Source organism: Xyrauchen texanus, chromosome 13 (assembly GCF_025860055.1).
Source record: "Xyrauchen texanus isolate HMW12.3.18 chromosome 13, RBS_HiC_50CHRs, whole genome shotgun sequence".
Taxonomy (NCBI): Eukaryota; Metazoa; Chordata; class Actinopteri; order Cypriniformes; family Catostomidae; genus Xyrauchen; species Xyrauchen texanus.
In genome coordinates this window covers 17,548,361-17,573,188 of record NC_068288.1, presented here as the reverse complement: position 1 = coordinate 17,573,188, position 24,828 = coordinate 17,548,361, and the positions used below count along the sequence as shown (strand labels likewise).

At 41.8% G+C, this 24,828-nt stretch overlaps 1 protein-coding gene across 2 annotated transcripts in view; it reads left to right on the top strand.

Annotated features, from left to right (window-relative positions):
• Positions 1–24,828, top strand: part of septin9b (septin 9b) — a 113,061-nt gene that overhangs the window by 5,531 nt on the left and 82,702 nt on the right. The window contains exons 2-3 of one of the 2 annotated variants that reach the window (XM_052140652.1): positions 19,602–19,860; positions 20,610–20,956. In XM_052140652.1, the coding sequence (XP_051996612.1) occupies positions 19,602–19,860; positions 20,610–20,956 (606 nt within the window). Of the gene's footprint in view, positions 1–19,601; positions 19,861–20,609; positions 20,957–24,828 lie in introns of those variants that run through there. The other variant, XM_052140653.1, reaches the window with a different exon arrangement.

Genomic DNA, 24,828 nt, shown 5'->3' with positions numbered 1-24,828 from the left:
TTTTCCTTGCCCTGAGGACGTTTCTCCCGTTAATTCGGGGCAAGCACGTCCTAGTCAGGACAGACAGCACCACGGTCGTAGCCTACATAAATCGCCAAGGCGGAGTACGCTCCCTCCACATCTCACAGCTCGCCCGTCGTCTCCTCCTTTGGAGTCAGCAGCGACTCAAGTCACTGTGCGCCACTCACATCCCCGGCAACCTCAATGTGATAGCGGACGCGCTGTCAAGACGAAGCTTGCCTGGCGGAGAGTGGAGGCTCCACCCCCAGTCGGTCCAGCTGATTTGGGACTGGTTCGGCAAGGCCCAGGTAGACCTGTTTGCCTCCCAAGAAAGCTCCCACTGCCCGCTCTGGTATGCCCGGACAGAGGCTCCCCTTGGGGCAGATGCGTTGGCACACAGCTGGTCCGCGGGGCTGCGCAAGTACGCATTTCCCCCAGTGAGCCTTCTTGCACAGGTGCTATGCAAGGTCAGGGAGGACGAAGAGCAAGTAATTCTGGTGGCCCCCTACTGACCCACCCGGACTTGGTTCTCGGACCTCACGCTCCTCACGACAGCCCCTCCCTGGCGATTTCCCCTGAGGACGGGGCACGCTCTGGCACCCGCACCCAGACCTCTGGAACCTCCACGTCTGGCCCCTGGACGGGATGCGGAAGATCTAGCCGGCCTACCATCGACCATCATAGATACGATCAACCAAGCCAGAGCCCCCTCTACCAGGCATCTTTATGCCCTAAAGTGGCGTCTCTTCGCAGACTGGTGTTCTTCCTGAGCCGAAGACCCACAGAAGTGCGCGGTTAGGTCAGTGCTCGTGTTTCTACAGGAGAGGCTGGAGAGGAGGCTGTCCCCTCCACACTCAAGGTGTATGTCACCGCCATCGTGGCTCACCACAACACGGTAGACGGCAAGTCTCTTGGTAAGCACGACTTAATTGTCAGGTTCCTAATAGGTGCCCGGAGGCTGACTCCCTCCCGGCCTAACCTGTTTCCCTCCTGGGATCTCTCGGTTGTCCTCTCGGGCCTCCAGAGACCCCCCTTCGAGCCGCTAGACTCAGCTGGACTCAGGGCCCTCTCTCTCAAGACCGCCCTGATGATCGTGCTCGCCTCCATCAAGAGGGTCGGGGACCTGCAAGCGTTCTCTGTTAGCGACACTTGCCTGGAGTTTGGTCCAGCAGACACATACGTGATCCTAAGACCGCGACCGGGCTATGTGCCCAAGGTTCCTACCACACCCTTCAGAGATCAGGTAGTGAACCTGCAAGCGCTGCCCCGGGAGGAGGCAGACCCAACCCTTGCGTTGCTGTGTCCAGTACGTGCTTTGCGTATCTATCTGGACCGCACGCAGAGCACTAGACGTTCTGAGCAGCTCTTTGTCTGCTTCGGGGGACAGCGGAAAGGGAACGCTGTCTCCAAACAGAGGCTTACCCACTGGGTTGTCAACGCCATTTCATTGGCTTATCACACCCAGGCCGTGCCCCCCCCCCCCCCCTTGCGGGTCCCAGCTCACTCCACTAGGGGTGTTGCGGCCTCATGGGCACTGGCCAGGGGCACCTCCCTAGCAGACATCTGCAGAGCAGCAGGGTGGGCAACACCTAACAATTTCTCGAGGTTTTACAATCTCCGTGTTGAGTCAGAATCGTCCCGTGTTTTCTCATGTCCGAGCCCGTAGAATTCGGTAACACGCTGACGTTCTGACCGGGTGAATCACTTGCGCATTCGTTCCCAGGAGACCCCATCTTCGGTCGCTGGTTGACTCCTCCCTAGCCCTTTTGGGTCCGCAGTTCAGCGGAGGAACTCGCTGACCCAAGCCACTACGGGTACCCGAAGGCTACCCTGTACTGGAATAGGTGTTCTGCAGGTAAGGCCTCCTGCTCGGACTCCCCCTGTGTGTAATTCCACGGTTAAGCTGCCACCACACCAACTTTTTCCACATAGGTCCTAACAGGCCATGTGTTGCATTCGCCACTCTTTGCCTCCCCTGCCGGGTAGGTGTGGCCTCCGCAGGGTCTTCTCCCCCTGAAAGAAGGGCTAAGACCCCCTTCCCTCAATGCGTGTAAGGGCCCCGGCCGTAGTTGCTCTATGCGAGAAACATAGAGAGAAAAGAGGCCCAGCCAGGCTTGGCCCGTTCCCAGGTTGGCGGCCATCACCTTGTTCCCCCCTCCAGGGTAACGAAAAGGATTCTGATGGCTTGAATGGGGCACTGGGGAAGGCTACGTGCAGTCTGATACAGTTGGTCGTCCTGCACGTAAGAATACCTGCTCGCTCCTGTATCAGCAGTTCACGTACACGGCTCAGCGCATGGCACTTTTATAAGTGGACCCCTAGTGTCGCTTCTCTGACACAACGTGGACAGAGCGACAGAAGGGGAACGTCTAGGTTATGTATGTAACCTCCGTTCCCCGATGGAGGGAATGAGGCGTTGTGTCTTCCCCGCCACGTCGCTGAGCCGAGCCACTGTTGTGGCCGGACCATTTCCGGCTCCTCAGAAAAATCCTGAATGAACTCCCGAATTTGGTTACATACGTAACCTAGACGTTTTTTTCCTTATTTTCTGTTAGCTGTATTATAGAGCACTGCAGGCCAACTGAATAAATTATGCAGCTAAAATGTATTCGCCGTGTGTGTGTGTACCTATGGTGGTAAAATTAACTTATTGAAAAGTGGAAAATAATTATTACAGTTTTTTGACTCAGACATTTTTGGCATCTTTATTGGTGCACACGGGTTAAGTTTTTACATTTGTAAAAATTGTCCAAAAAAACAAACAAACATGTGGCTATGTAGTGTCGATACTTTGAGATAACAGCTTTTTACTGTGGCTCACTTGAGTGTGTAGATGTCATGAAGCAATGGCCCGAAGTTAGTTATGTTGATATCATTAACTTTGTCATGACAGCCAACCACAGCACAAGTTGAGGCTGAAGTTCATTTTTACTAAAAAATAAATAAAAAAAATAAAATGGATGTTCTCCATCTGAATTGCTCATTTTGGAAGTTAGTCTTGAGACCAGAAATATAAAAAAGGTAATTAGAATCATCATGGCGCCACCCAGGGGATGCTTAGGAAATCTGTGGATACATGTGCATATTCAATGGCTGCAAAAAAGAACATTTCAAACACTTAAGTTACACTTGAAAATGTCAGAACGTTATTGCATTTAAGTGTTCTTTTTACCTGAATGTGTATAAACATGTGAATTTCTCTGTGAGTTTCTGTCATGACCTAGTTATAATGTTAGGTATAGTATGTGTTCAGAGGCAGCATCCGTGGACACATTGTGCATTTGAAAGTAACAGCAAAATCACTCATCCAGCAATGTAATCACATGGTTGCTCACCGTTGTGTAATTATTTCAGACTTTAAAGTGAACATCCTGTGTTCACTGACCACTAAAAGGGAGGCTGAAGTACTGGTCTTGTTCCATTGAAGTGGCGTATGGGATATCCTGACTCATGACCTCATATGTGGACACACACATAAACCAACATACTTTCAGTAATTATTACACTGCTATTTTACAACATAAACCTCAGTTTTACCCTTCAGAAATGCTGGTGTTTGATGGCTTTAAAAAGATGCAGTTTTAGAACAGAGTCAGATGGTACTTTTCCACTGCATGTTACGGTTTGACTCGATTCTGTTCACTTTACTTTTCTGAGCTTGCATTTCCACTGCAGTTTTGTACAGCCTCAACGTGGGTGGGATTATAGCAGGGGCGTGTCTAGGGGGAGGCTGGGGGAGGCAGTGCCTCCCCTAGGATAAGCTCTGCCTCCCCTGAGAATTTGAGAAATAATCTGTCCATCTGAATCTGATGATAAATTACAATTTAAAAGTGGATTGTTTTGTGCATATTTTTCCATCGCTAGCAGATGAGTGAGGTCTGACACAACAAAAATCCAGTTTAAGCCCTATAGTCTAATAGGGGCCCTGTGCCTATCTCTGGGTTCCTGGCTTAGAAAAAGATATGCACTAAAACAGATTGTGTGTAGTATAGCTTAATTTTGCGCCGATTTTTTTCAATTGTTTATGTTGCCCCCCCAAACAAGCCAAATGCCCCCCCCAAACATGATATCCTGGTAACCCCTCTGGATTATAGGCTGATCGTCATAGTTGCGCCTAGGGGTGGCTCGATACCACTTTTTCATGTCCGATACCGAATCCGATACCACAACCTTGAGTATCTGCCGATATCAATACCGATACACTACCATCTTTTACTCCCTCTTAAACAATTAAGCTGTTAATAACACATTTGTCAGGAGAATGCACTATGTTTAACCTATCCATCTAAAAAGCATCATGCTCAAACAGTGCAACAAACGTTCTACTCCCCTAAAGGAAGAAATAAAGTAGCCCACAACATGACTCGGTTGTGCAATACTGCTGCTTCATTTTTATTACATTTTCCAAACAGAATTGTTGCAGCATTTTTAATTAGTCAGCACAATTAACTCAGAGAGAAGTAGAGGGAACATTACGCTGTCTGAGAAGAGGCGAAGAGGTTCACTTCTGTCTTGTAAAATCACATCCAGATTTGTCTCACTACCTCAGGGTGGAGTTTCCACTCCCTCGAAGGTATATTCTGTCTGGACAGTAAATCTGCTCCCACATATGGGCATCCAGGGATATAAACTGCCCTGAGTGACAGGAGCTTGCCCTGGGCCCCAAGGAGTATCCAAGCGGGAGACAATTGTGCCCGCATTATCGAATTCCATACAATCCCTAGATAGGTAGTTTTCTGAGTGGGAGAGAGGGCTCTTTTCTTGGCGTTGAGCCTTAACCCCAGAGAAACCAGATGAGCTAAGACAATATACCTGGGCTGAACTGCCAGTTCTTGGAACTGCGCTAGTATCAGTCAGTCGTCTATGTAATTCAGAATACTTATGCCCCTGAGTCGCAAAGGAGCCAGTGCTGCATCCATGCATTACGTGAATGTGCGGGTTAATAGGGCTAGGCCGTATGGAAGAACCCGATACTGGAAGGCTTTGCCCCCGAAAGCGAACCTCAGGAACTTCCTGTGCTATGGCAGAATTTCTAAAGGAAGATATGCATCCATGAGTCCGATTGTGACCAGCCGAACGTGATGTTGGGCTTGTGACACATCGTCTTTAGGACTTGACTGAAGCAGTTCAAGCCTTGAAGATCTAAAGTCGGATGCAACCCCCCACCCTTCTTGGGAACCAGGAAGTATTTGCTGTAATAACCTGACTCTTTCTCTGGAAGGGGAATATGTTCTATGGCCCCTTAGACCGAGAGATTTTGCAGTTCTTTCCACAGTAGACATGCCTGCTCCGGTTTACGGTAGTGGGGACCACGTCATTGAAACACGGAAGGCGGCGAGGGAATTGAATTCTGTAGCCCTTTACTACTGTACTTAGGACCCACATAAAAATATCTGGCAGAAGTTTCCATGCTGCCAGGCTCTCTGAGATGGGTATTAATTTTAACAGGTGTCGAGTTGAGGGGGTGTCGAGTGCTCCACGTCCTTAATAAATGCAGGTAGCAGCGAAACGGATAGGTTTCATGGGGATACCGGGAGGGGAGAAGTGGATGGTGCGCGCGCCCTGTCCCGAGGGCATAAATTGCATCAAAATTAAGCACTGTTGATGTCGATACATCAAATGTCACGACAAACTGGTTTGGAAACACTTTGTAGCTAAAATTGGCATTAATGCAAATATGTAGTCATATGACAGAGTTTGCTCCAATCGTTAGCCTGTGTTAATCATGACGACAGTATTGAAAGACAATTAATTGTACATGATTATGGATTGATCTTTATGGCATATTCAGCCGATCTGCAAAAGTGACACTTCCAGGAGTGCCAACACAAATATCTTATGCACATTGAACAAATGAATGGCCACTTTTTGCGATTAATTTAATTTCAGTATCCATCTGTTTATTTATTAAAGTTTCTTTTCCACACCATTCAAAAAAATTTAAAATAAATACACAATACTAGGATAAAAGCATCAGTGTGCTTTTTTGGAACACTTAGAGCCCAATTCTATTAAATTATTGTTCAGTTTTACTTTTGAAAAAATGCCAGCAAAATTCTCTGAATTAAATAAAATAAATTGCCAAACGAAAAAGCATTAAAATAAAAAAAGAAATTACAAAACGAAAAAAAGCATTAAATAAAAAATTTAATTACCAAAAAAAAAAAAAAATAATAATTTTTTGTAAAACATTTTTTTTTAGACCTATATATGTCTTTACACAAACTGAAATTAGCTTTACCCTGTTCTGTAGACGAAAACTGTTGGCTGAATGACATTCTCTTTTTTTCAAGACTATAAACTATCAAAACTATTTGTCCATTGAGTTCACTTTCAGAAAACGAGCTTTTGAACATTTTAAAACGTTTAAATACTTTAAATCTAACCATCTTTAACTCAGATCACATTTACTGCTTCTTCAGAAAATGTACATTTGCATTATGAAGCTAAGATAAATTTTAGATGATAATCAAGTTCAGTTGATCATTAAAAGTTGCTGGAGAAATATGCGGGACATAATGCAGTTGTGATGGCGATGCTTTTGATTAGACTATTGTTCAAAATATTGAATATTAAGAATCTGTAAACCCTGATATTACACCGCATCATTTTTTTTTTTTCTTTAGCTGTGCACACCGCATATACACATCGATTGATGGTCCTTATACTGAGACAGAAAGTTTCCCCCACTACTTTTGCCGGCAGGTTGTCAGCTTGATAAGGGCCATGACGATCCGCTTTTGGGTCGGAACCGGTGCCAATCTGCGATATGCGCAACACCAGGACCAATATTACAGTTCTATCAGAAGGGCAACTTCTCCCTTTTGATTGCAATTCCTCCTCTTCTGATTGCTTTTATTTGTTAATTAAAATGACGGTAAGCTGACTAATTTCAATTAATTGTCTCAATAATCTCCCCATTTTACCTTAACATCAGAGGAAAAAAATTAGGGACATCTGGGAAGCGAATTAACGATAAACACATTTCTTTTGCACTAAACCAAAATCTATGTGACAGAGTTTTTTAGGCATGACGTCATCACGCACACCATTTTTATCGATAAATGGCCATTTGAATGGAAATGGGCAGAAAGCGGCAAATGTCACAATTTTTTTTTTTTTGCATTTTCACTTTGTTGATAACAAAATAGCTCGAAAGGTGGATGGAAACTAGGCTAATAACAGACAAAACTACCCTTTATATAACAGAAATATGTGCAATATGTAAAATGAAACACAAAAATATGACAAACAAAGGGGATGATGATATACGAAGCCAACCTCTCCTACAAAGTGCAATCACAATAATAACAGAAAGTGATTGTTACATATCTGATATAAACAAATAATAAATAAATCATTAGACCTCGTGTCTCAACAAAAAAGTAAAAAATTTTCCCACATTTTGTCGAATTTTGCAGAATTCCAAAAAATGGTTTATCTAATTCTTTCCAGATGTAGCATAGAAGTGAGTCCAGTTAGCCAGTCAGAAAAGAGGGGCCTAGTGTTTTTCTTCCATAAAAACAGGATAACATTCTTAGCTAAAATCATACCATATTGAACAAGTAACCGTAACTTTGGACTGAGAGTCTGTGAGTCTGACCAACCAAGAATTGCTATTAATGGGTCAGGAAGTAAAACGGGCATCTATCTCCACGTTTCTTTGTTTCTTTGCTACTGTCTCATAAGAAATGATGTGTCCCCTCATCACAACTTTAAACGTTTCCCATAACACAGAATTGGAAACATTTCCTTTATCGTTGTCCTCGATAAACTCTGTCAAGGAATCTGAAATATGCTGGCAAAATTTCTCATCTGAAAAGAGGAAAGTATTACATTTCCAATTATAACTTGGCTTTGCCCAGCTGAAATCGAAAGATACCGTAACAGCAGAATGATTAGAGATCAGTATTTAATGATATTTAGATGTAGAGACATTAGATAATTTAGAGTTCTAATCTATTAGAAAAATTCTAAATCTTTTCTTGAATATGATGTGGACATGGGAAAAGAATGAGTACTCATCAGCAGGATGATGTAGCCTCCAGATATCAACAATATCCAGTGACTCTGTAAGATTTAATGACCCACATAGAATTAAGAGAAGGATCTGAACAAACAGGAAATTTGTCCAAAACAGGGTCCAATATACAGTTAAAATCACCACCAACTATAAAGTGAGTATCTGTTAGAGAAGGTAGAAGATTGAATACTTTACGAAAAAGAAAAACAGGGTCGTCATAATTAGGGGCATAGAGATTTAAAGAAGTAAAGTGTTGAGAGGCAATTAAGCCAGTGACAAGCACATAGCGACTGTTAGGGTCTGTTAACTTAGATATATGTTTAAACGAAACTGAAATACGAAATAATATTGCAACCCCTTTGGCTCTACATGAGCGAATTGAAATACCTGGGAAATCCAATTACACTTTAAACGTTTCTGTTCTCCATGTTTTTTGAGTTTCTCTTGTAGGAAAATTATATCAGCCGAAATGGAGCACAAATACGAAAACACTTTAGCTCACTTCACCTGACCATTCAAGCCGCACACATTCCAGCTAGCTAAGGTAATATCGCCACCTAGTGTGTGAAATCATGTTACATGCCATTTTACAGGATGCACTAATTCAACAGCAAAAACAGAATCGCACAGATAGAATGAAGGGTAAAAAAGATAAACGACAGTAAACACAAACTATACCCCCCATCCTAACCGCTTACCCAATCTAAGCGGTTTAAGAAACCAATATTTACTGTGGGGCCAAAAGGCAACATAAAGAGTAGCAGTATTACAAACTGAATAAAGCTAAATGAAAAAGACATATGAGAATGCCTGGGTCTGAAATGCACCCATTAAATCCCTTTAAACATTTTTATCAACAACAACAAAAAGACACAAATTGATCATCAGAAAAATAAACACTAAAAATGCACTGTAACACATTTTGCTCATACCTACATAAAGAAGAAAGATGGATAATCATGCAGATCAAGCCGATCTGCTCCAATTATTTAAATATAGGCTACTAGATTAACTGGGTCGGTGAGATTAGCAACGGCCTGGGCGTCGTCTGATTGACAGGCGCCTTGTTCACTTGTGTCCTCCACTGATTTGTCTCCTTTCTTGGATATTGGCTTAGTCATGTTGTCAGCGATCGTAAAGAATGGTAATGAGCAAAGTTTAACAATAAAATGATTGGTGAAAATAAAGAATAACAGAGGATTGTGAAGCGCACAAAAAACACGGCTACTCCATATGGTGCTCGCTAGCTTTATTAACTGAATGTTATTCAAGTGGAAGGGAAATGAGAACTTTTTTTTTTTTTACCTCTCCTTGTTTTTGTACATTGTTGTTCAACCCCTACATTTGAGAATCATATAGCAACTTGTCCCCACCAGTTTCCTTTATACTGTCCACTGAGGGCCAGAAAACTAAACAAAAAACAATTACAAATGTAAAACATTTTGTCAATGAAAAAGCTTTTATTGTTTTTAAGTATTTTGATGCCATCATTTTTACTAAAGGCCCGTACCTAAACAATGAAACTAATGACAGCTAAAGATTCTTCAGTTCTAAGAAAGGAGTGTATAGGTCCATTTTTATTTATGTTCTGCCCAGAAGCTGCTGTAAGCCTCTACATCAGGGGTGGGCAACTATTTTGGTTAAGGGGCCACATTGGGCTTTTAGTAGTGCATGGGGGGGCCACATTGTACTCCTTTTGAGATACAATGTTCTGCATTGATTTGGTTTTTGTTCATTTTAAGCCCAGAAATAGTTGTGTACTCAATTTTCTGAAGTGTATGTGCGACTAATGGGACTATTCTGCAATTGCCTAAAGTATTGTATTGTTCTATAAAGGTAGATACTTTTCAGGCATTAAAAAACAAAATAAAGGCTGAGCTTATTTTACCATATCTACTTCCCTGTTAATTTATTGTTCAATTTAACAATCTGTACATCAGGGGTCTTTATTTTTTTTTTAATTATAGAACTTTTAATGTTTGTCACAAAGCGGGCGAGTTTACTTATTTTTTTTCTAAAACATTACCCGTTTACATTCTAAAAGTGTCATGATGCGGGTCTCCTCGATGGTTTGACTTTCAGCACACAACTGAATAACACAGGCTGCATGACTATGATAAATGATTACTGCAAGAGTTAGATTAACATACAGGTAAGAAGGGACTTCAACATTTCTAAATTGCACAAATAAAAAATACTTGCTTTTGCTCACATGTCAATGATGCCGAGATCTACTTTTATATTTAATTTAATCACTGAGAAGGTTTACCTGCAAAGTAGAACCAAACATCAAAATGAGCCTCAAGAATGGACACAGAGTAGCCGTATACCACTTTTCCTTGAGCCGAATATTGTACCACAGATCGCTAAGTTTGTTCAAAGGGGAAAGTGAGATAGAAAAGAGCACTCGCGTGCATGGTTGCCAGATTGCACAAAATAAGTATAACATTAGGTGGAATATTTCCAATTTGTGCAAGTATAAATCTCAAACTGGGGGTGTTGTGGATAGTCTGATCTGGCTCGCGGGCCGTATGTTGCCAATATCTGCTCTACATAGAGTTGGAAAGCCATTTAAAATAAATTGTCTGTAAAGGTTGGTTGATTTATCTTAAACATAAGGCTGTCCTTGGTCTAAGTGTAATGACTTGGATGCTGCTGAGGAGAGTGACTGAGTGACTTGAGGTAATTTTACATTTACAATTAACATTTTTTCAATTACTTTTTCATGCCTCTGGGTGTGTTTGGTTATTGTTTGTTGTGTGTTTGTTTGTGAGACAAATGATTTGCATATTTACATATTGTTGCATTTATATTTTAGATGTGTTTCTACTTACGGTCCAAATTGCTGAGCCTCTGCTGGGTGACTCTGTTAAAATATCCATCATCGCTGGTCTCCAGAATTTGTTATTCTTCATCAGAAAGACTATGCTGGTTGACAAGCATTTCTTTTTTCGTTGATGAAAAACATGGCTATGTTGGTCCACAGATAGAACAGCACTAAAAAAGCACTAACTAGCATAAACCAGCTTGATCTAAGCTGTTTTTTTTTTAGCAATGAAGTATGGTGTCTACCCCAGAGAGGCAGGGATAGAGGGAGATAGAAAGAGGGGGAGGCTTTCTTTCTAAACATACTGTTGTGGACAGGCACTCCAGCTTTACCTTCTACCAAACAGAGACCCCAAATTTGGGATTTGTTTTGAGAAGTGACTTGTTTGATGCATGGAGCACAAGGAAGACTCTCTTGACTGGTATAAACAACTACATTGTCAAATTTCACTAACACACACCATTATTTATATCAGATTTTGACACTATCTACTTTTCCTGCTTTTAAAAGTGCTTTTGAATACAGACTGTATTTTACAGTCTCCCACAAGTTTTCTTGATAATAGTTACTCATTGATTGATGTCAGCCTTTCCCTTTCTGTCTGTACATATACTGTATATGTGTTTGTGTGTGTGTGTGGCAGAGGTCTGTTTGGTGTATCTGTTGCTTCAGCTGACTCAGTCCTGACTGGTGTTGTTTTCTGAGTATCTCAGTGGCATTAAGAGCAGTTACCTCTGAGAACAGTAAATTATTATTGTCCAGGACAACAACAGGCTCTTGTATTGCTCTGGCATGGATTTTCTTTTTATTGTTGTTTTTTTTTTATTCTATCATCCCAGTTGTGTGGGATGGACAAGCAGAGTGCTCCCATAATCCCTCAAATGCTTGTTAGCATTTTTTTTAGAAACCAGTGTAAAGAGGAGCTCTTGGACTGTGCTTGGCACAAACAAACAGCTGCAGATACAGCGTTAAATGTTAGTCCATGTAACTTTTAAACACATACTGTTTTAGTACACAGATAGCTCCTCAAGTCCTCCTGGGAAGTCCATACTTACAAGGTCGGAGATCGTAAATATAATGTGATAAGCATTCAAGTGATTTTAGTTGGAAAGAAAGGAGCTGTTTTGCAATTTCAAAATTCTTTCTCTCTCATACTGATGAAGACAGGAAGCATGTTTTACTACCAATGCAACAAAATATAGATGTGACACCAAGCATTAGACATGTAATTAATGCTTTATCTTTTTTTTATCTTTTCTTGTGCAGCAACATATAATTATGGGAAATTTAGTTTTATTGCAAAAACATGTCACAGCTAAAATTTGTCATATTTTCTGGAAAGCTTTATTGTTATTCTTAATTAATACAAAAAATAAAAAAATAAAAAATGCAACTATAATGAACATAAAAATCCACAAGCAAAACTGAATTGCTACTAATAACAATTTGTTTCCACTATGATTCTCAAATAGACATACCCCCAACGTGGAAAGTCCTGAGTTTCCCACTCATAATTACGAATTTGTGGTGGCGTTCATGTGCGCTCATCTCGCAAATATGATCATTCCAACATGACTTGAAAGCACTAATAGTTGGTATAGGGTCAAGCACACATTTTGTTGGTTTTGATGCTCGTACAAGTTTTGTTAGCTCTTTTTGACCTTTAAAAGGAAAGGACTGAAGTTGCGTGCAGGGAATACTATGAGACACTGGCTTCTGAGGTGTTATTGCAGTCGGTTGCATAATTCCAATTGTCTTTCAGATGGTCTCTATTTTATTTGTAAAGAAATGTATGTAATCATAATTACTGTGTGAGTGTGATTATTCTACAATGGTACAGGTCTTTTCTCTTTAACCTTCTTTAATCAAAGGGAGGCGACACTGTCTAAAGTGCTAGAGAAGACTGTATCCATGATTTCTGTGACTACATCAAGTTCTTCTGAACTTTTTGGCATACTTAGTATTTGAGAAAGGTCAGGAAGCTTATTAGTGAAGCTACAGCATCTTCCATCAGAAATACATCAGAAAGAATAGTTCTACCTGAACGTTAATGTGTTGTCGTCATGTAGAATATGGTGTTATAACAATCATAATTCATTACTGTTTGGTTGCTGAGTGTTAGAAATTCTTAAGGGATTTTCAAAGCACTGGAAATATTGCAGGCACTTTGGCAAACCCATATATGTATCTGGGAAAGATTGTGCCTGGAATATCTGGTCCAACATTAGAGATATTGTGTTTTCAAAAAAAATCAGAATTCAGTGGCAGAGTGGTTTGGACATGCAAGTGAACCCTTAAAGACTGTAATTTCTTTTTTTGTCATGTTCACAAATCCAGATCTGATTATAAAAAAATATTCAGAAAGGGAGTAAGACCCTCAAATAAGCAGTTCAGATTTTATCTATTGTTTTTAAGTTTATAACAGACAGCTCTTAACTTTGCAATCAAGTGTGAGTTGTGAGATGTGAAATAGGTATACTGTCTTTCAGTAAATCCTGTGTTTAAGCATTTATTCAGATGCCATTAAACTAAAAGGTAAAACTAAATTGTCACACAACACTATGGCCTCTTCTTTAGATTAGCATAAATAGGGCATATTTCTAAGTTTTATATTAACAAGAAGATGGGCAGACAAGATGGTAGTCATTGCACAATCAAATAACAGTGTCCAAAAGATTAAGCTTACATTTACACTACCAAAGCAGCTCGAAAGTTTCTCTTTATAAAACTGTTACAATCTGAATGAACAAGTGGCAATTCAAGAGTGCTGTGGGATGCTGAGTACTCTGGGACACTGTGTCCCAGAGCACTCTTGAAATGCTGCTTGTTCCAATCAATGTCCTGCACGCTTCACTGTTTGTATCAGTCTGCCTGTCTGTGTTTGGAGTGTACCACACATGTAGCTAATCTGTGCGATGCTCTGAGACATGCAGCAGTTTATCCTGCTTTGGCTTCATATGGATCTTATTTCAGTAGTAAAGCAGAAATAGAAAAGAATATAGCTGGAAGTAGCGTTACCGGGGTCAAGCCAACTATTGGCACCATGAGCAGCAAAAGAAGCTTTGTGACATGTTTTTGGTTAGTCCGATGAACAGTGTATGAGGAGTTACAAAAAGTAACATTTAAAAAAAAAATTCCAGTATGTGTCCTGTTCTGAAACTACTCAGATAGTATCTGAGCACGATTGTTATCATTCAGGAAAGTGTTCAAGAGTTATAAGCCAAAATAGCCATTTTTCTATCTCATGACAAGTAGGGGGCAGAGCACTAAAACGCTGTAGGTAACCCCAGGACCTAATGGCGATGACACGTATCAAGTTTTGTCCCAATCCCTCAGTCTCAACTTCAATTTTGCATGTTCTTTGTCGAATTAGTTGAAGCACCATTCGAAAAGGGAATGGTTTATCAAAATTCTGTGAATAACTTTGTCGTGAGTGCCTCTAGATGATGCAGGACCATTTTTGTGCAAATAGAACAAACAGCTAAGGACGAGTTTGAAAAAGTAGGTTCTTCAGAAAATTCAAAATGGCGGAAACATTTTCATGATGGAAAATGACATCATAGGGTGCAATCAAATCAACTTGAGCCAATGAATCAGAGGAAAATGAATTTAGTTGCAAGGACTCATGGTTCAAAAGTTATTAACATAAACATGAGTGCAAATTTGGGCAGTTGGTGGCGCTAGATTTTTTGAGGAATAGATGCCAAATTTGCTGTGGTAATACATCAGACTATCCTCTATCTGTATGCCATAATTTCATTACTTTCCTGCAAGCAGTTATATGGGCTGCCATAGACTTGAGTGGAAATAGTTGAAGCACCATTCGAAAACGGTATGGTTTATGCAATTTATGCGGAAAATTTATGTGGAAAATGGTTGCAATTATCTCAGCTAAGGAATCATAGGAAAAAAAGAATTTCGTTTCTGGGACTCACGGTTCAAAAGTTATTAACATAACCATGAGTGCAAATTTGGGTGGTGCTAGCGGTTTTGAGGCAGAGACGCCAAATTTGATGTGGTAACAGTTCAGAATATCCTCTATCTGTTTCAAATTTCATAACGTTCCCGCAAGCGGTTCTATGGGCTGTCATAGGCTTGAGCGTAATAATAATAATAATAATAATAATAAATATAGCTGCAAGCAGCAAATAAAGGGGTTCAAGCAGTTTAAGGCCTTTAAGCACATGCATAAAAGGGTATTTTGTTTTATTTAGCAAGCATGTAACCACCTAAATTATAGATGAATTAGACCATTTACAGCCAACATAGTCAATTTACTAAGGAAATGCATGGTTTTTAAAGCTCATAGCGCCACCTATGGTTCGATCTACATAAAAGTCTGCATGCTTGTTTAGGATCATATGGTGCATGTGCTCGCCTAATTTCGTGAAGTTCTGACTTTTTGTTTAGGAATTATGGGCTTGTTTGCACAATTGACCACACCCATTATCTAAATGGCACTGTTTAGCTACCCAAAAGGTTAAAGTTCCAATTTTTTTTTTATAATTATTAGAGAGTCCAGAGAATTGTACTGCATTGGTTTTTTTGAGATTGAGCAAAAAACCTAGGACTAGTTCGTAAATTTTTTTACATAATCATGAATATTTAATGAATGATTTGTTTGACAGCAGTGGTTCTTGAGGCAAAGTTGTTCCGTATGAGGAGATCTAACAAATTATATGAATTATAGCTGCGTCCCAATTCAGAGGCTTTATCCTTCAAAGGTCACAATCGAAGTCAGATTGCATCACTGCTGCGCAACAAAGGCTGTCCTCAATTCGAAGGCTCCTTCAAATGTGGCCTCCAAATGCGTCCTTCATTTCCCCTGAAATGAAGGATACAACAGTTGGACCCTTTGTGTCCCTGCCTACTCCAGAATTAATTGCACGCCTGTTACGACAGGAGTTTTTGAGAGAAATTGCCGAATTACACTTTTAAACGTAAATATTAGGTTTCAACTTACTTAAATATCTAGTGGAACAAATGAAAAAAAAAAAAACATTTAAAGTGGTTCAGATGTTGACTTATATCTTACTAAGATGTGATTATATATAGTTTATACTGTTTATTACAGAAATTTAATTTTGTAAGTTTGTGAACCCTGTTTTATTTTCAGACTGTTTAATATAACTTTCAAAAAAGTCCAATACAAATGTTACAGTCACTCGGAAGCTGTCACAGTTATAAGGTGACAAGAACAGTCCTCCGTAGGCTAGGTTGTCCCAATTAACAATGCTCAGTCTGACCTTCGCGGCCCTTGAATTCGGAGTTCTCCGAAGGATGCAGCCTTTGAATTGGGACACAGCCGTTGTGTGTATGTGTGAAACACCAAGTGATTTCATAGGTGTAAATCTCATTACCGGCATCCACTGGCTGATTTCTTTAAAATTTCTCACAGACCTTTAGGGCCAGGAGTCGAACAGGCCCGCTAAGTTTTGTGCCGATCAGCCTCCTTTAACCTTGTGTAATAGGTGCCCTCAATACACCAATATCCTCATAGACAGTCATGGTACCTTGGACAAAGACATTGCATGCCAATTTTCAACTCAGTCAGATTAACGGTTGCATAGTAAGAGCTGTTTTCATGTTTTTTTGTTATTATAGAAATGATGGATACCAAATGGAAATGAAATCGTAGATATACGTTTTGTTTGGTTTGAGCCAAGGATTCTAATGGAATAACTTGAGCACTTGAGTCTACGACAAACAGTCTAGGAGTTATGAGCAGTTACGTGTTTTTGATCACTGTAGCGCCCCCTATTCCGAGTCCGTACCCAATCAGTTTTATGGCGGACTAATAATAATTCACATCCTAACAAAAACAATAGGTTTCTAGCCCTTCAGGCTTGAAACCCTAATAATAAAATCCTAACAAAAACATTAGGTTTCTAGCCTAATTTATATTTACTTTTTAACTGTTTGTGACAGGGCGGGCCGGGTCGTGATTATATACACCGGTCCCTTATCAGGCTAATTAAGCCTCCGAGAGGGATAAAGGCCGTTTGCGGACGGTGGTGCGACAAGAGAGAGATCGTTTACGGACATGTCCGTCATGTGTGTGTATGTTTGTCTTTTGTTTATATCGCCAGGCCGGTTCTCACCTCCTCCTTTCCATTGAACTGCTTTACACTGTTATAAATCAACAAAGCACCCAATCTCCAAAAAGGTTTTAGAAATTGTAATATTTATTTGAGGAATTATAGGCTTTTGGATACACTTGGTCAAACCCACATGATAAATGCAACCCCTAAATTAGTAAATAAATAAAGTTAAAATTTTCTTTGATAATTGTTGACCTAGGGAGTCCTAGATGTAATTCACAAAAGCAGGTAACATTGAATAATATACAGTCATTTACACCCCATTTATACAGACATTTTGCTGCAATTTGATTGGCTGCTGGTGGCCATGTTTTTTTATTTGAGTCATATTGAAGAATATGTTAGTATTTGGCCGTACAAGTATAACAATTTTCAACTTCATTGATAATCCAGTTGTGGAGCTATGAGCATTTTGTTGTTGTATCACGCCCTATAGGCAAGTTCTTTTGCGATTGTGCATGTTGACTCAAAACGGTGTAAGAAATTAGAGGAAAAAGGATTTGAGATTATTTAACTCAGTTGCAGAGTAATTGGCAAAAAAGTAAATGTCTTTGTTATAGCGCCACATTGTGGGTGATTTTCATAAAGCTTTGTACACAATAATATTGTGATTGGCCCAAACCTTTATACGCTGTAGTACTCAAGGTGATACTCAATAGCTTGGTTGCTATGGTAACCCCATCTAGTTGCTAGCCAGTTACGAAGGTGATACAAAAAAGGCTCCTTGCTACCCTAAATGAAATGAACTAAACTGGAAGTATGTATGATGTTCTGGTGCAGAGATAAGTGAGTGTTACTTGGTTGTTAGGGTAACCTAATATGGTTGCTAGGCAGTTACCAAGGTGACACTCAAAAGGCTCCTTGCTATCCTGAGTCAAATGAAAGTAACCAGAAGTCTCTATGATTTTCTTGTGAAGAGATATGTGATTTGTTACATGGTTGCTAGGATAACCCCATCTGGCTGGTAGGCAGTTTCATGGTGATACTCAAAATGTTTCTTGCTACCCTGAGTCAAATGGGTGAAACCAGAAATCTCTAAAAATTTTCTGGTGAACAGATATTTTATTTGTTACTTGGTTGCCATGTTAACCCCATCTAGTTGCTAGCCAATTACCAATGTGATACTGAAAAGTCTCCTTGCTGCCCTAAATGAAATGAACTAAACTGGAATTATGCATGTTCTGGTGCAGAGATATATGTTTTGTTATTTAGTTGCTAAAATAACCCCATATGGTTGCTATGCAGTTACCAAGGTAAAACTCAATAGGCAGTTACCAAGGTGATAATCAAAAGGCTCCTTGCTATCCTGAGTCAAGTGAAAGAAACTGGAAGTGTCTATAATGTTCTGGTGCAGAGATATGTTATTTGTTTATTGGTTGCTAGGGTAACCACATCAGGTTGCTAGGCAGTTACCAAGGTGATGCTTAAAAGGCTCCTTGCTACCCTTAAAGTAAAAATTAAAGTAAACAGAAGTCTCTAGGATGTTTCTCTGGCAGTGGCAGTAGGTATACACAACACTCCAACAAAAACACTGCAAAGCATGAGAAAACAATACACTTAACCACAACAGACAACTTCACTATCTGCAGGATATGACCTGATATGAGTTGGTCTATTGTTTGAAATTTATTAGTCAGATAACTGTTTCAGATTTAGATTTCTTCTGATGCACTGAGAAGTGAATGTGACCAAAGAGTGTTGTCTTACTCAAATTTGTTCATTAGGGGTTCAAAGTATTATTGGTAAAAATAAAGTGGTTGAGGCCACATAGATAAAAAGAGAGATAAGGTTACAGTAAGTACAGATGTAGAATGCATTTTTTTTTATAAGCAACCAATAATAAAAATGTGATTGTTGCTAAAATAACAGGTCAATCAAAATACTTTGTTGGGTTGAATCAGGAATAAAGGAAGACATCAAGGGTTATGCATGGGAAATCAAACATTTGCTGATGATTGATTTGTTTAACATTGCTGGCTCTTCATCATATTTTTTTTGCTACACTTCATTTGCATTAGTATTGTTTGAAAGTGAAAATATTTGACTGGATGAGAGGGCTCTTTAATTTAAGAATAACATAATTTCCAGAATCATGATGTATGCAACATGAAGTTGTTCTGACACATTTACTTACTGTATGTTTTGGCTCTCAAAGTTCTGCATTTTAATTTTTTTAAAAGCAAAATTATGGTTCAAGAGAAACAGTTCAGAATGAATTGACTGAGAAAAGCATTACCAGCTCTGTAATTAGTTCACAAATTAGAGTAAATTATGCTTGTGATACTGAGCTCATTTTCTCTCAGCTTTTTATTCAGTATTTTGCTTACTTTTACAATCACAATATCCAATAATGTCAGCGTAAAATGGCCAAAGCCCTGAATTTAGCAGTTTCACTCTACTGAAAATTAATTTTAACAATAAATGGTGATTTATAAACCCTTCTAGATTTATACGGGCACACTGGTTAACATGTCACTGGGACTGACTCTTACAATCTGCAGAATGTTTGCGGTGGGTTTGGACAGTTTGTCACACAGTCTGCGTCCGCTCAGCCTTCCTTCACTTTGCTAACACTATAATTGTTATGTTGACTACAAATGGTTGGGTCTAAACTTGACCACAGATTGTGTAATCTATGCTGTTTCTCCAGCTCTGAAACGCTCATTTGAAGTGGACGACGTGGACTCCGCCCTGCACTCCTCCTTGCCTCTTACACGCCGAGCACCATCCAACTCTCAGCGTTTTGCTGTTTCTCCAACCAATGGCCGGCATTATGAACTCTGCTCCAATGGCACCAAGACTCCTGACACTACTAGGCCCAAAGTGAGAACCCCAGAACCACGCAGGACAGAGCTGGGATTTGACATCACATCAAAAAACAATGGCAAAGCTATAGATGACTCTCCCAGGTACAAACTAAAATATGGTGTATAGTTGCATTTTTCACTTCATTGTCAATTTCTTAGACTTTATGGGGAAACCAAATGTATCTTGTGCGGCATTGTCTTCACTGGCAATTAAGGTTGTGTGGTTTTGCATTGAAAACTCATTCCTGAGTGAGAGCTGAATGACGACAAATGATATATCACAGCCAGAATAAAATAACACTTGACTCACAACAGCACAGCTCAAGTCATCATCAAACTGGTTTGTGTCTGGAATCCACTTTTTTTTTAGGATTTACAGTATGAGGGAAAACCAAAAACTATTTGAAGTTCCTCTGAGCTCTCCCTGTTTTTCATTTAGAACAAATATTAATTTTATTAGTGGCCGATGCAAAATTGATATCAAGCAAACAGGATGGCCAATAGAAATGCATAGAAAAACAACAGCAAATTGGGAGTACACACAATTTCTGCAACAAAAACAAAAAAACAAAACAAAAGTTTAAAACAGATTGTTTTCTATTCATTAACAAATCTATTAGTAGATTTTATAACAGTAATAAGGGAAAGTTAACACTTGTTAATCGGCCACGTGAACATGGTTATCGGCCAATGCCTATAATCTTGGCCAAATGGCCAAATATTGGCTGACTAATCGGCCTGACCAATATATTGGTCTATCACTAGATTTAAGTCTGTTCTCAGAATTCAATCCAGATTTGTCCCAGTTTTTGTAATAGCTGAAATGTAACTCTAGTGTTATTGTGTCCCAGTCCTGGCACAGCTCGGTTTGGTCTGAAGAGGCCAGATGTCTTGGGCCACAGTAAGACCCCTGAGATGCAGAAGCACTCTGTCACCTTCAGCAAGACACTTGAAACCATTGCTCCCATCACACGTGCAGCTTCTAACATTGCTCCACACGCAAGCGCTAAACTCCCAGAGACCACTTTCAGGAGAAGCGAACCACCGAGCCCTGGAGACGGATTGGCGAGAGAGCCTGAAATCAGCATCACCAAAGCAACAGACATCAGAGTTCATGACAGTCATCATCCACTTGTTGTGACAAGGTGTCCATCATCTAATCATGCCGGCCTGAAATCTCCTGGTGCTGATGGACATCGTAAGTACTAAGCCAATGACACAAATGTTTTCTGAGAGCTACATTTATCTGAGGAATGATGCTATAAGGAAACCTCACAGTTGGTCCATTTTCTTCTGTTACTGATAACAATTCTTTTTAATATTTCTGAGTAAATTCAATATTTTTGAAACAATACTAGTGCACTTAATTTTTTAAGCATTATTTGCTTTACTGGTCTATCCTGAGGTTCCCTACTCTTTTGTGGTTGGATCCAAGGGGTCAATGTTTTACTGTCCAGTTAGCACCTGCTGGTAGACAGGAGCATTTGAAATGTCTAAAAAGTGGGGAGAAACATTATAAATCTTATCAACTTAGTTCATAAATCTCAATTAGGTGACGTTACATAATGATAGTGCAATATTGATATCTACTGTATTATTATATATTTCACTTTGTGCCATGTCTTTCCCAAAGAAACCTAATTTATTTTTGTTCAATGCTCTGCATTGGTAAAAGTGTCAGTAAAGTGACTGTTTCGCTATGTATTCTTTGATATAAAGTAATGGGTGCTAAATCCCAGTAGCCATTAAAATGGTTCCAACTACCATGTTGGTAGATGTAGTTTGATCTCTGCTGGACACTGAACTTAAACTGAATTTTGACCCTGTACTGTCCCTGAGAAATGAACAAGATGCAAATGAGCCATGAGTGGAAGAAAGCTGTGAGGCAGCCACAGGCCTATTACTCTGTCTGGACTGGAGCCTTTCAGTCCAGCTGTGCTTCAGACAGCCTGCACTCAGTCATAAACATACTGTGGTAACTTAGGGTCACAGAGGACCTGAGGCAGAAAATAACTGGTCTGATTGAGAAGGGAAGTGGTCATGAAAGTCAGTACAGCTGCTATGACTAAACACTCAGGAGTATCTCAAAAACGTAATTCTATTTGTTGTTCAAACTATAAAACAAAAAGGCTGTTTATGCTAGACGTTTAAAGTAAATGGTTATAATAACCATTGGCCATCTCGTCTCTGGACACACGACTGCCCAGCCCCGGCAGGCCAACGCTGACGAGTCTCAAGGACGTCCCTGCAGGACTTGTCTGTCTATAACCCGCCCCCTGCCGGGTGCACGGAGTAGGTAAGTGCTTTTGAGTTTTTTCTCAGCACTCAAGCTTTGGGACACACCTTTGCCTCCCGACGCACTATTACATGCTCCCCCCCATCGTGAGGCCCCACCCGGTACGTCCAAACAATTGTCCCGTTAGTGCCCCTCGCATGGAGCTTAGATGCATGGCTTGCACTTTCCAGCCGTCGCGATGGCTGGCCAGGACCATCCGACTCGGCTACGCAATTCAATTTGCCAGGCTCCTGCCTCGTGGCAGCGGTATTCGCTCCACATCTCCATTCTGCCTCGACACCGACCCTTCTTACGGTTCCTGCCATCAGACTTTCAACCCTTGGACAGACCTCTGTTTTCTGCGGACAGGAGTCCCCCTACAGCAGGTGTCCAGACGTGTCGTGGTCACCACAGACGCCTCTCAACTGGGTTCGGGCGCCAGGTGCTACGGGCACGCAGCCGCTGGCTCCTGGACGGGGCCCCACCTGCGCTGGCACATCAACTGCCTTCTCCTGCTGATTCAGGGCAAGCACATCTTGATCCGTTCAGACAGCACCGCCACGGTAGCGTACATAAATCGCCATGGCGCCGTACGCTCCCGTCACATGTCACAACTCGCCCGCCATCTCCTCCTTTGGAGTCAACTGCGACTCAGGTCGCTACTTGCCACTCATATCCCTGGCGATGCGCTGTCGCGACAGGTCTCTCTCAGCGGAGAGTGGAGGCTCCACCCACAGGTGGTCCAGCTGATTTGGGGCCACTTCAGCAGGGCACAGATTGACCCCCCCAAGACAACTCCCACTGCCCGCTCTGGTTCTCCCTAATGGAGGCCCCTCTCGGCACAGATGCGCTGGCACACAGCTGGCCCTGGGGGCTGCGCAAGTACGCATTTCCCCCAGTGAGCCTTCTTGCACTGGTGCTGTGGAAGGTCAGGGAGGACGAGGAACAGGTCACCTTGGTGGCTCCTTATTGGCCCACCTGGACCTGGTTCTCGGATCTCACACTCCTCGAGACAGCACCTTCCTGGCAAATTCCCCTGAGGAAGGACCTCCTTTAACTTTATGCCCACAAGTGGCGTCTGTTTGCAAATTGGTGTTCTTCGAGATCTGAAGACCCACAGAGATATGCAGTTTGGTCAGTGCTTCATTCATGCAGGAGTGGCTGGAGGGGAGGCTGTCCCCCTCCACCTTGAAGGTGTGTGTCATTGCTATCGCAGCCCACCATGATGCAGCAGACGGCAAGTCCCTTGGACTTGATTATCAGGTTCCTTAAGAGGTGCCTGGAGGTTGAACCCTTCCCGGCCAAGCCTGTTCCCCTCCTGGGATCTCTCAGTGGTCCTCTCAGGCCTTCAGAGACACCCCCTTCGAGCCGCTTGATTCAGTCAAGCTCAAAGCCCTCTCCTTGAAGATGGCCCTCCTGACCACGCTTGCTTCCATCAAGAAGATTGGGGACCTGCAAGCGTTCTCTGTCAGCGAGACTTGCCTGGAGTTCAGTCCGGCAGATGCTCACCTCATCCTAAGACCACGACCGGGCTACGTGCCCAAGGTTCCTTTGACCCCCCTTCAGGGTTTAGGTTGTGAACCTGCATGCAAAGCTTTGGGAGGAGGCAGATCCAGTCTCTTCGTTGCTGTGTCCGGTACGTGCTTTGCATACCCATGTGGACCGCACGCAGGGCTCTAGATGCTCTGAGCAGCTCTTAGTCTGATTTGGCGGACAGTGGAAAGGGAATGCCATTTCTAAACAGAGGTTAGCTCATTGGGTTGTTGACACTATTTCCCTAGCCTATCACACCCAGGCCATGCCCCCCCCCTTGCGGGTTCGAGTACACTCTATGCGAAGTGTGGCATTCCACGGCACCTCCTTAGCAGACATCTGCAGAGCGGCGGGCTGGGCAACACCCAACATCTTTGCTAGGTTCTACAACCTCAGGGTTGAGTCGGTCTCATCCCCTGCTTTGACAGGTCTAAGCCGGTAGAACTCGGTAATACGAAACAACCGACTGGGTGTTCTGCTTGCACCTTGCGCCCTTCACCAAGCTGATCCAGTGCGCCTACTTTCTCAGGTGAGCCAGCAAGCTCTCGCTTCCTGGATGCTCTTCCTCCCTAGCCCTCTGGGAGTGCTCCGTGTTGGGCTTGGGCTCCACAGGCATAGTTCCCGTTTCAGGCAACTCCCTGTGACGTATTTTCCACGGTACGGTCCCCCCACTGGCAGGGCCCGCGTCTCCCTTGGGCAGTCCTCGCTGTCCCCCGGTCGCCGTGTCTGTAGCAACTCCTCCCTTGTCAGGCAGGATCTACCAATGCACCATGTCCTCCATGCACCATGTCCACGGGTGGCTTGACAACCCTTGTGTGTATTAACCAAAATTCTTAAAATTAAGCAACATTTATAAGCATTGAATGTAACAAATTTAATGAAGATTGCATTAAAACTATTTTAATGCAATCAAATCAGCTTGTTTTTAATGCAATCAAATCATTACGTATTTGTTGTCATGTGACAGAGTCACGTGATCCATCGAACCCAAAACAATCAAGATGGCGGCCCATGTTGTAGTGGCGTTTTGTGCCTGCTATCTACATTGATTGGATTGTTAAAGATAAATGTTAACTTGTGTAGGAGCCAGCTGGTATGTGATAGCTGTGCGGTATGTGTAAACTTCACTCCCCTAGCCTCGAGGCACACTAGCGACTGACGCTAGAGGCTGTAGCCTTTAGCCTCCTCGTTAGCATGCCGGCCTCCCATGCTGGCTGACACCGGTTCCAATCCTGCTCAGGGCAGGTCGAGCAGTTCCAGTT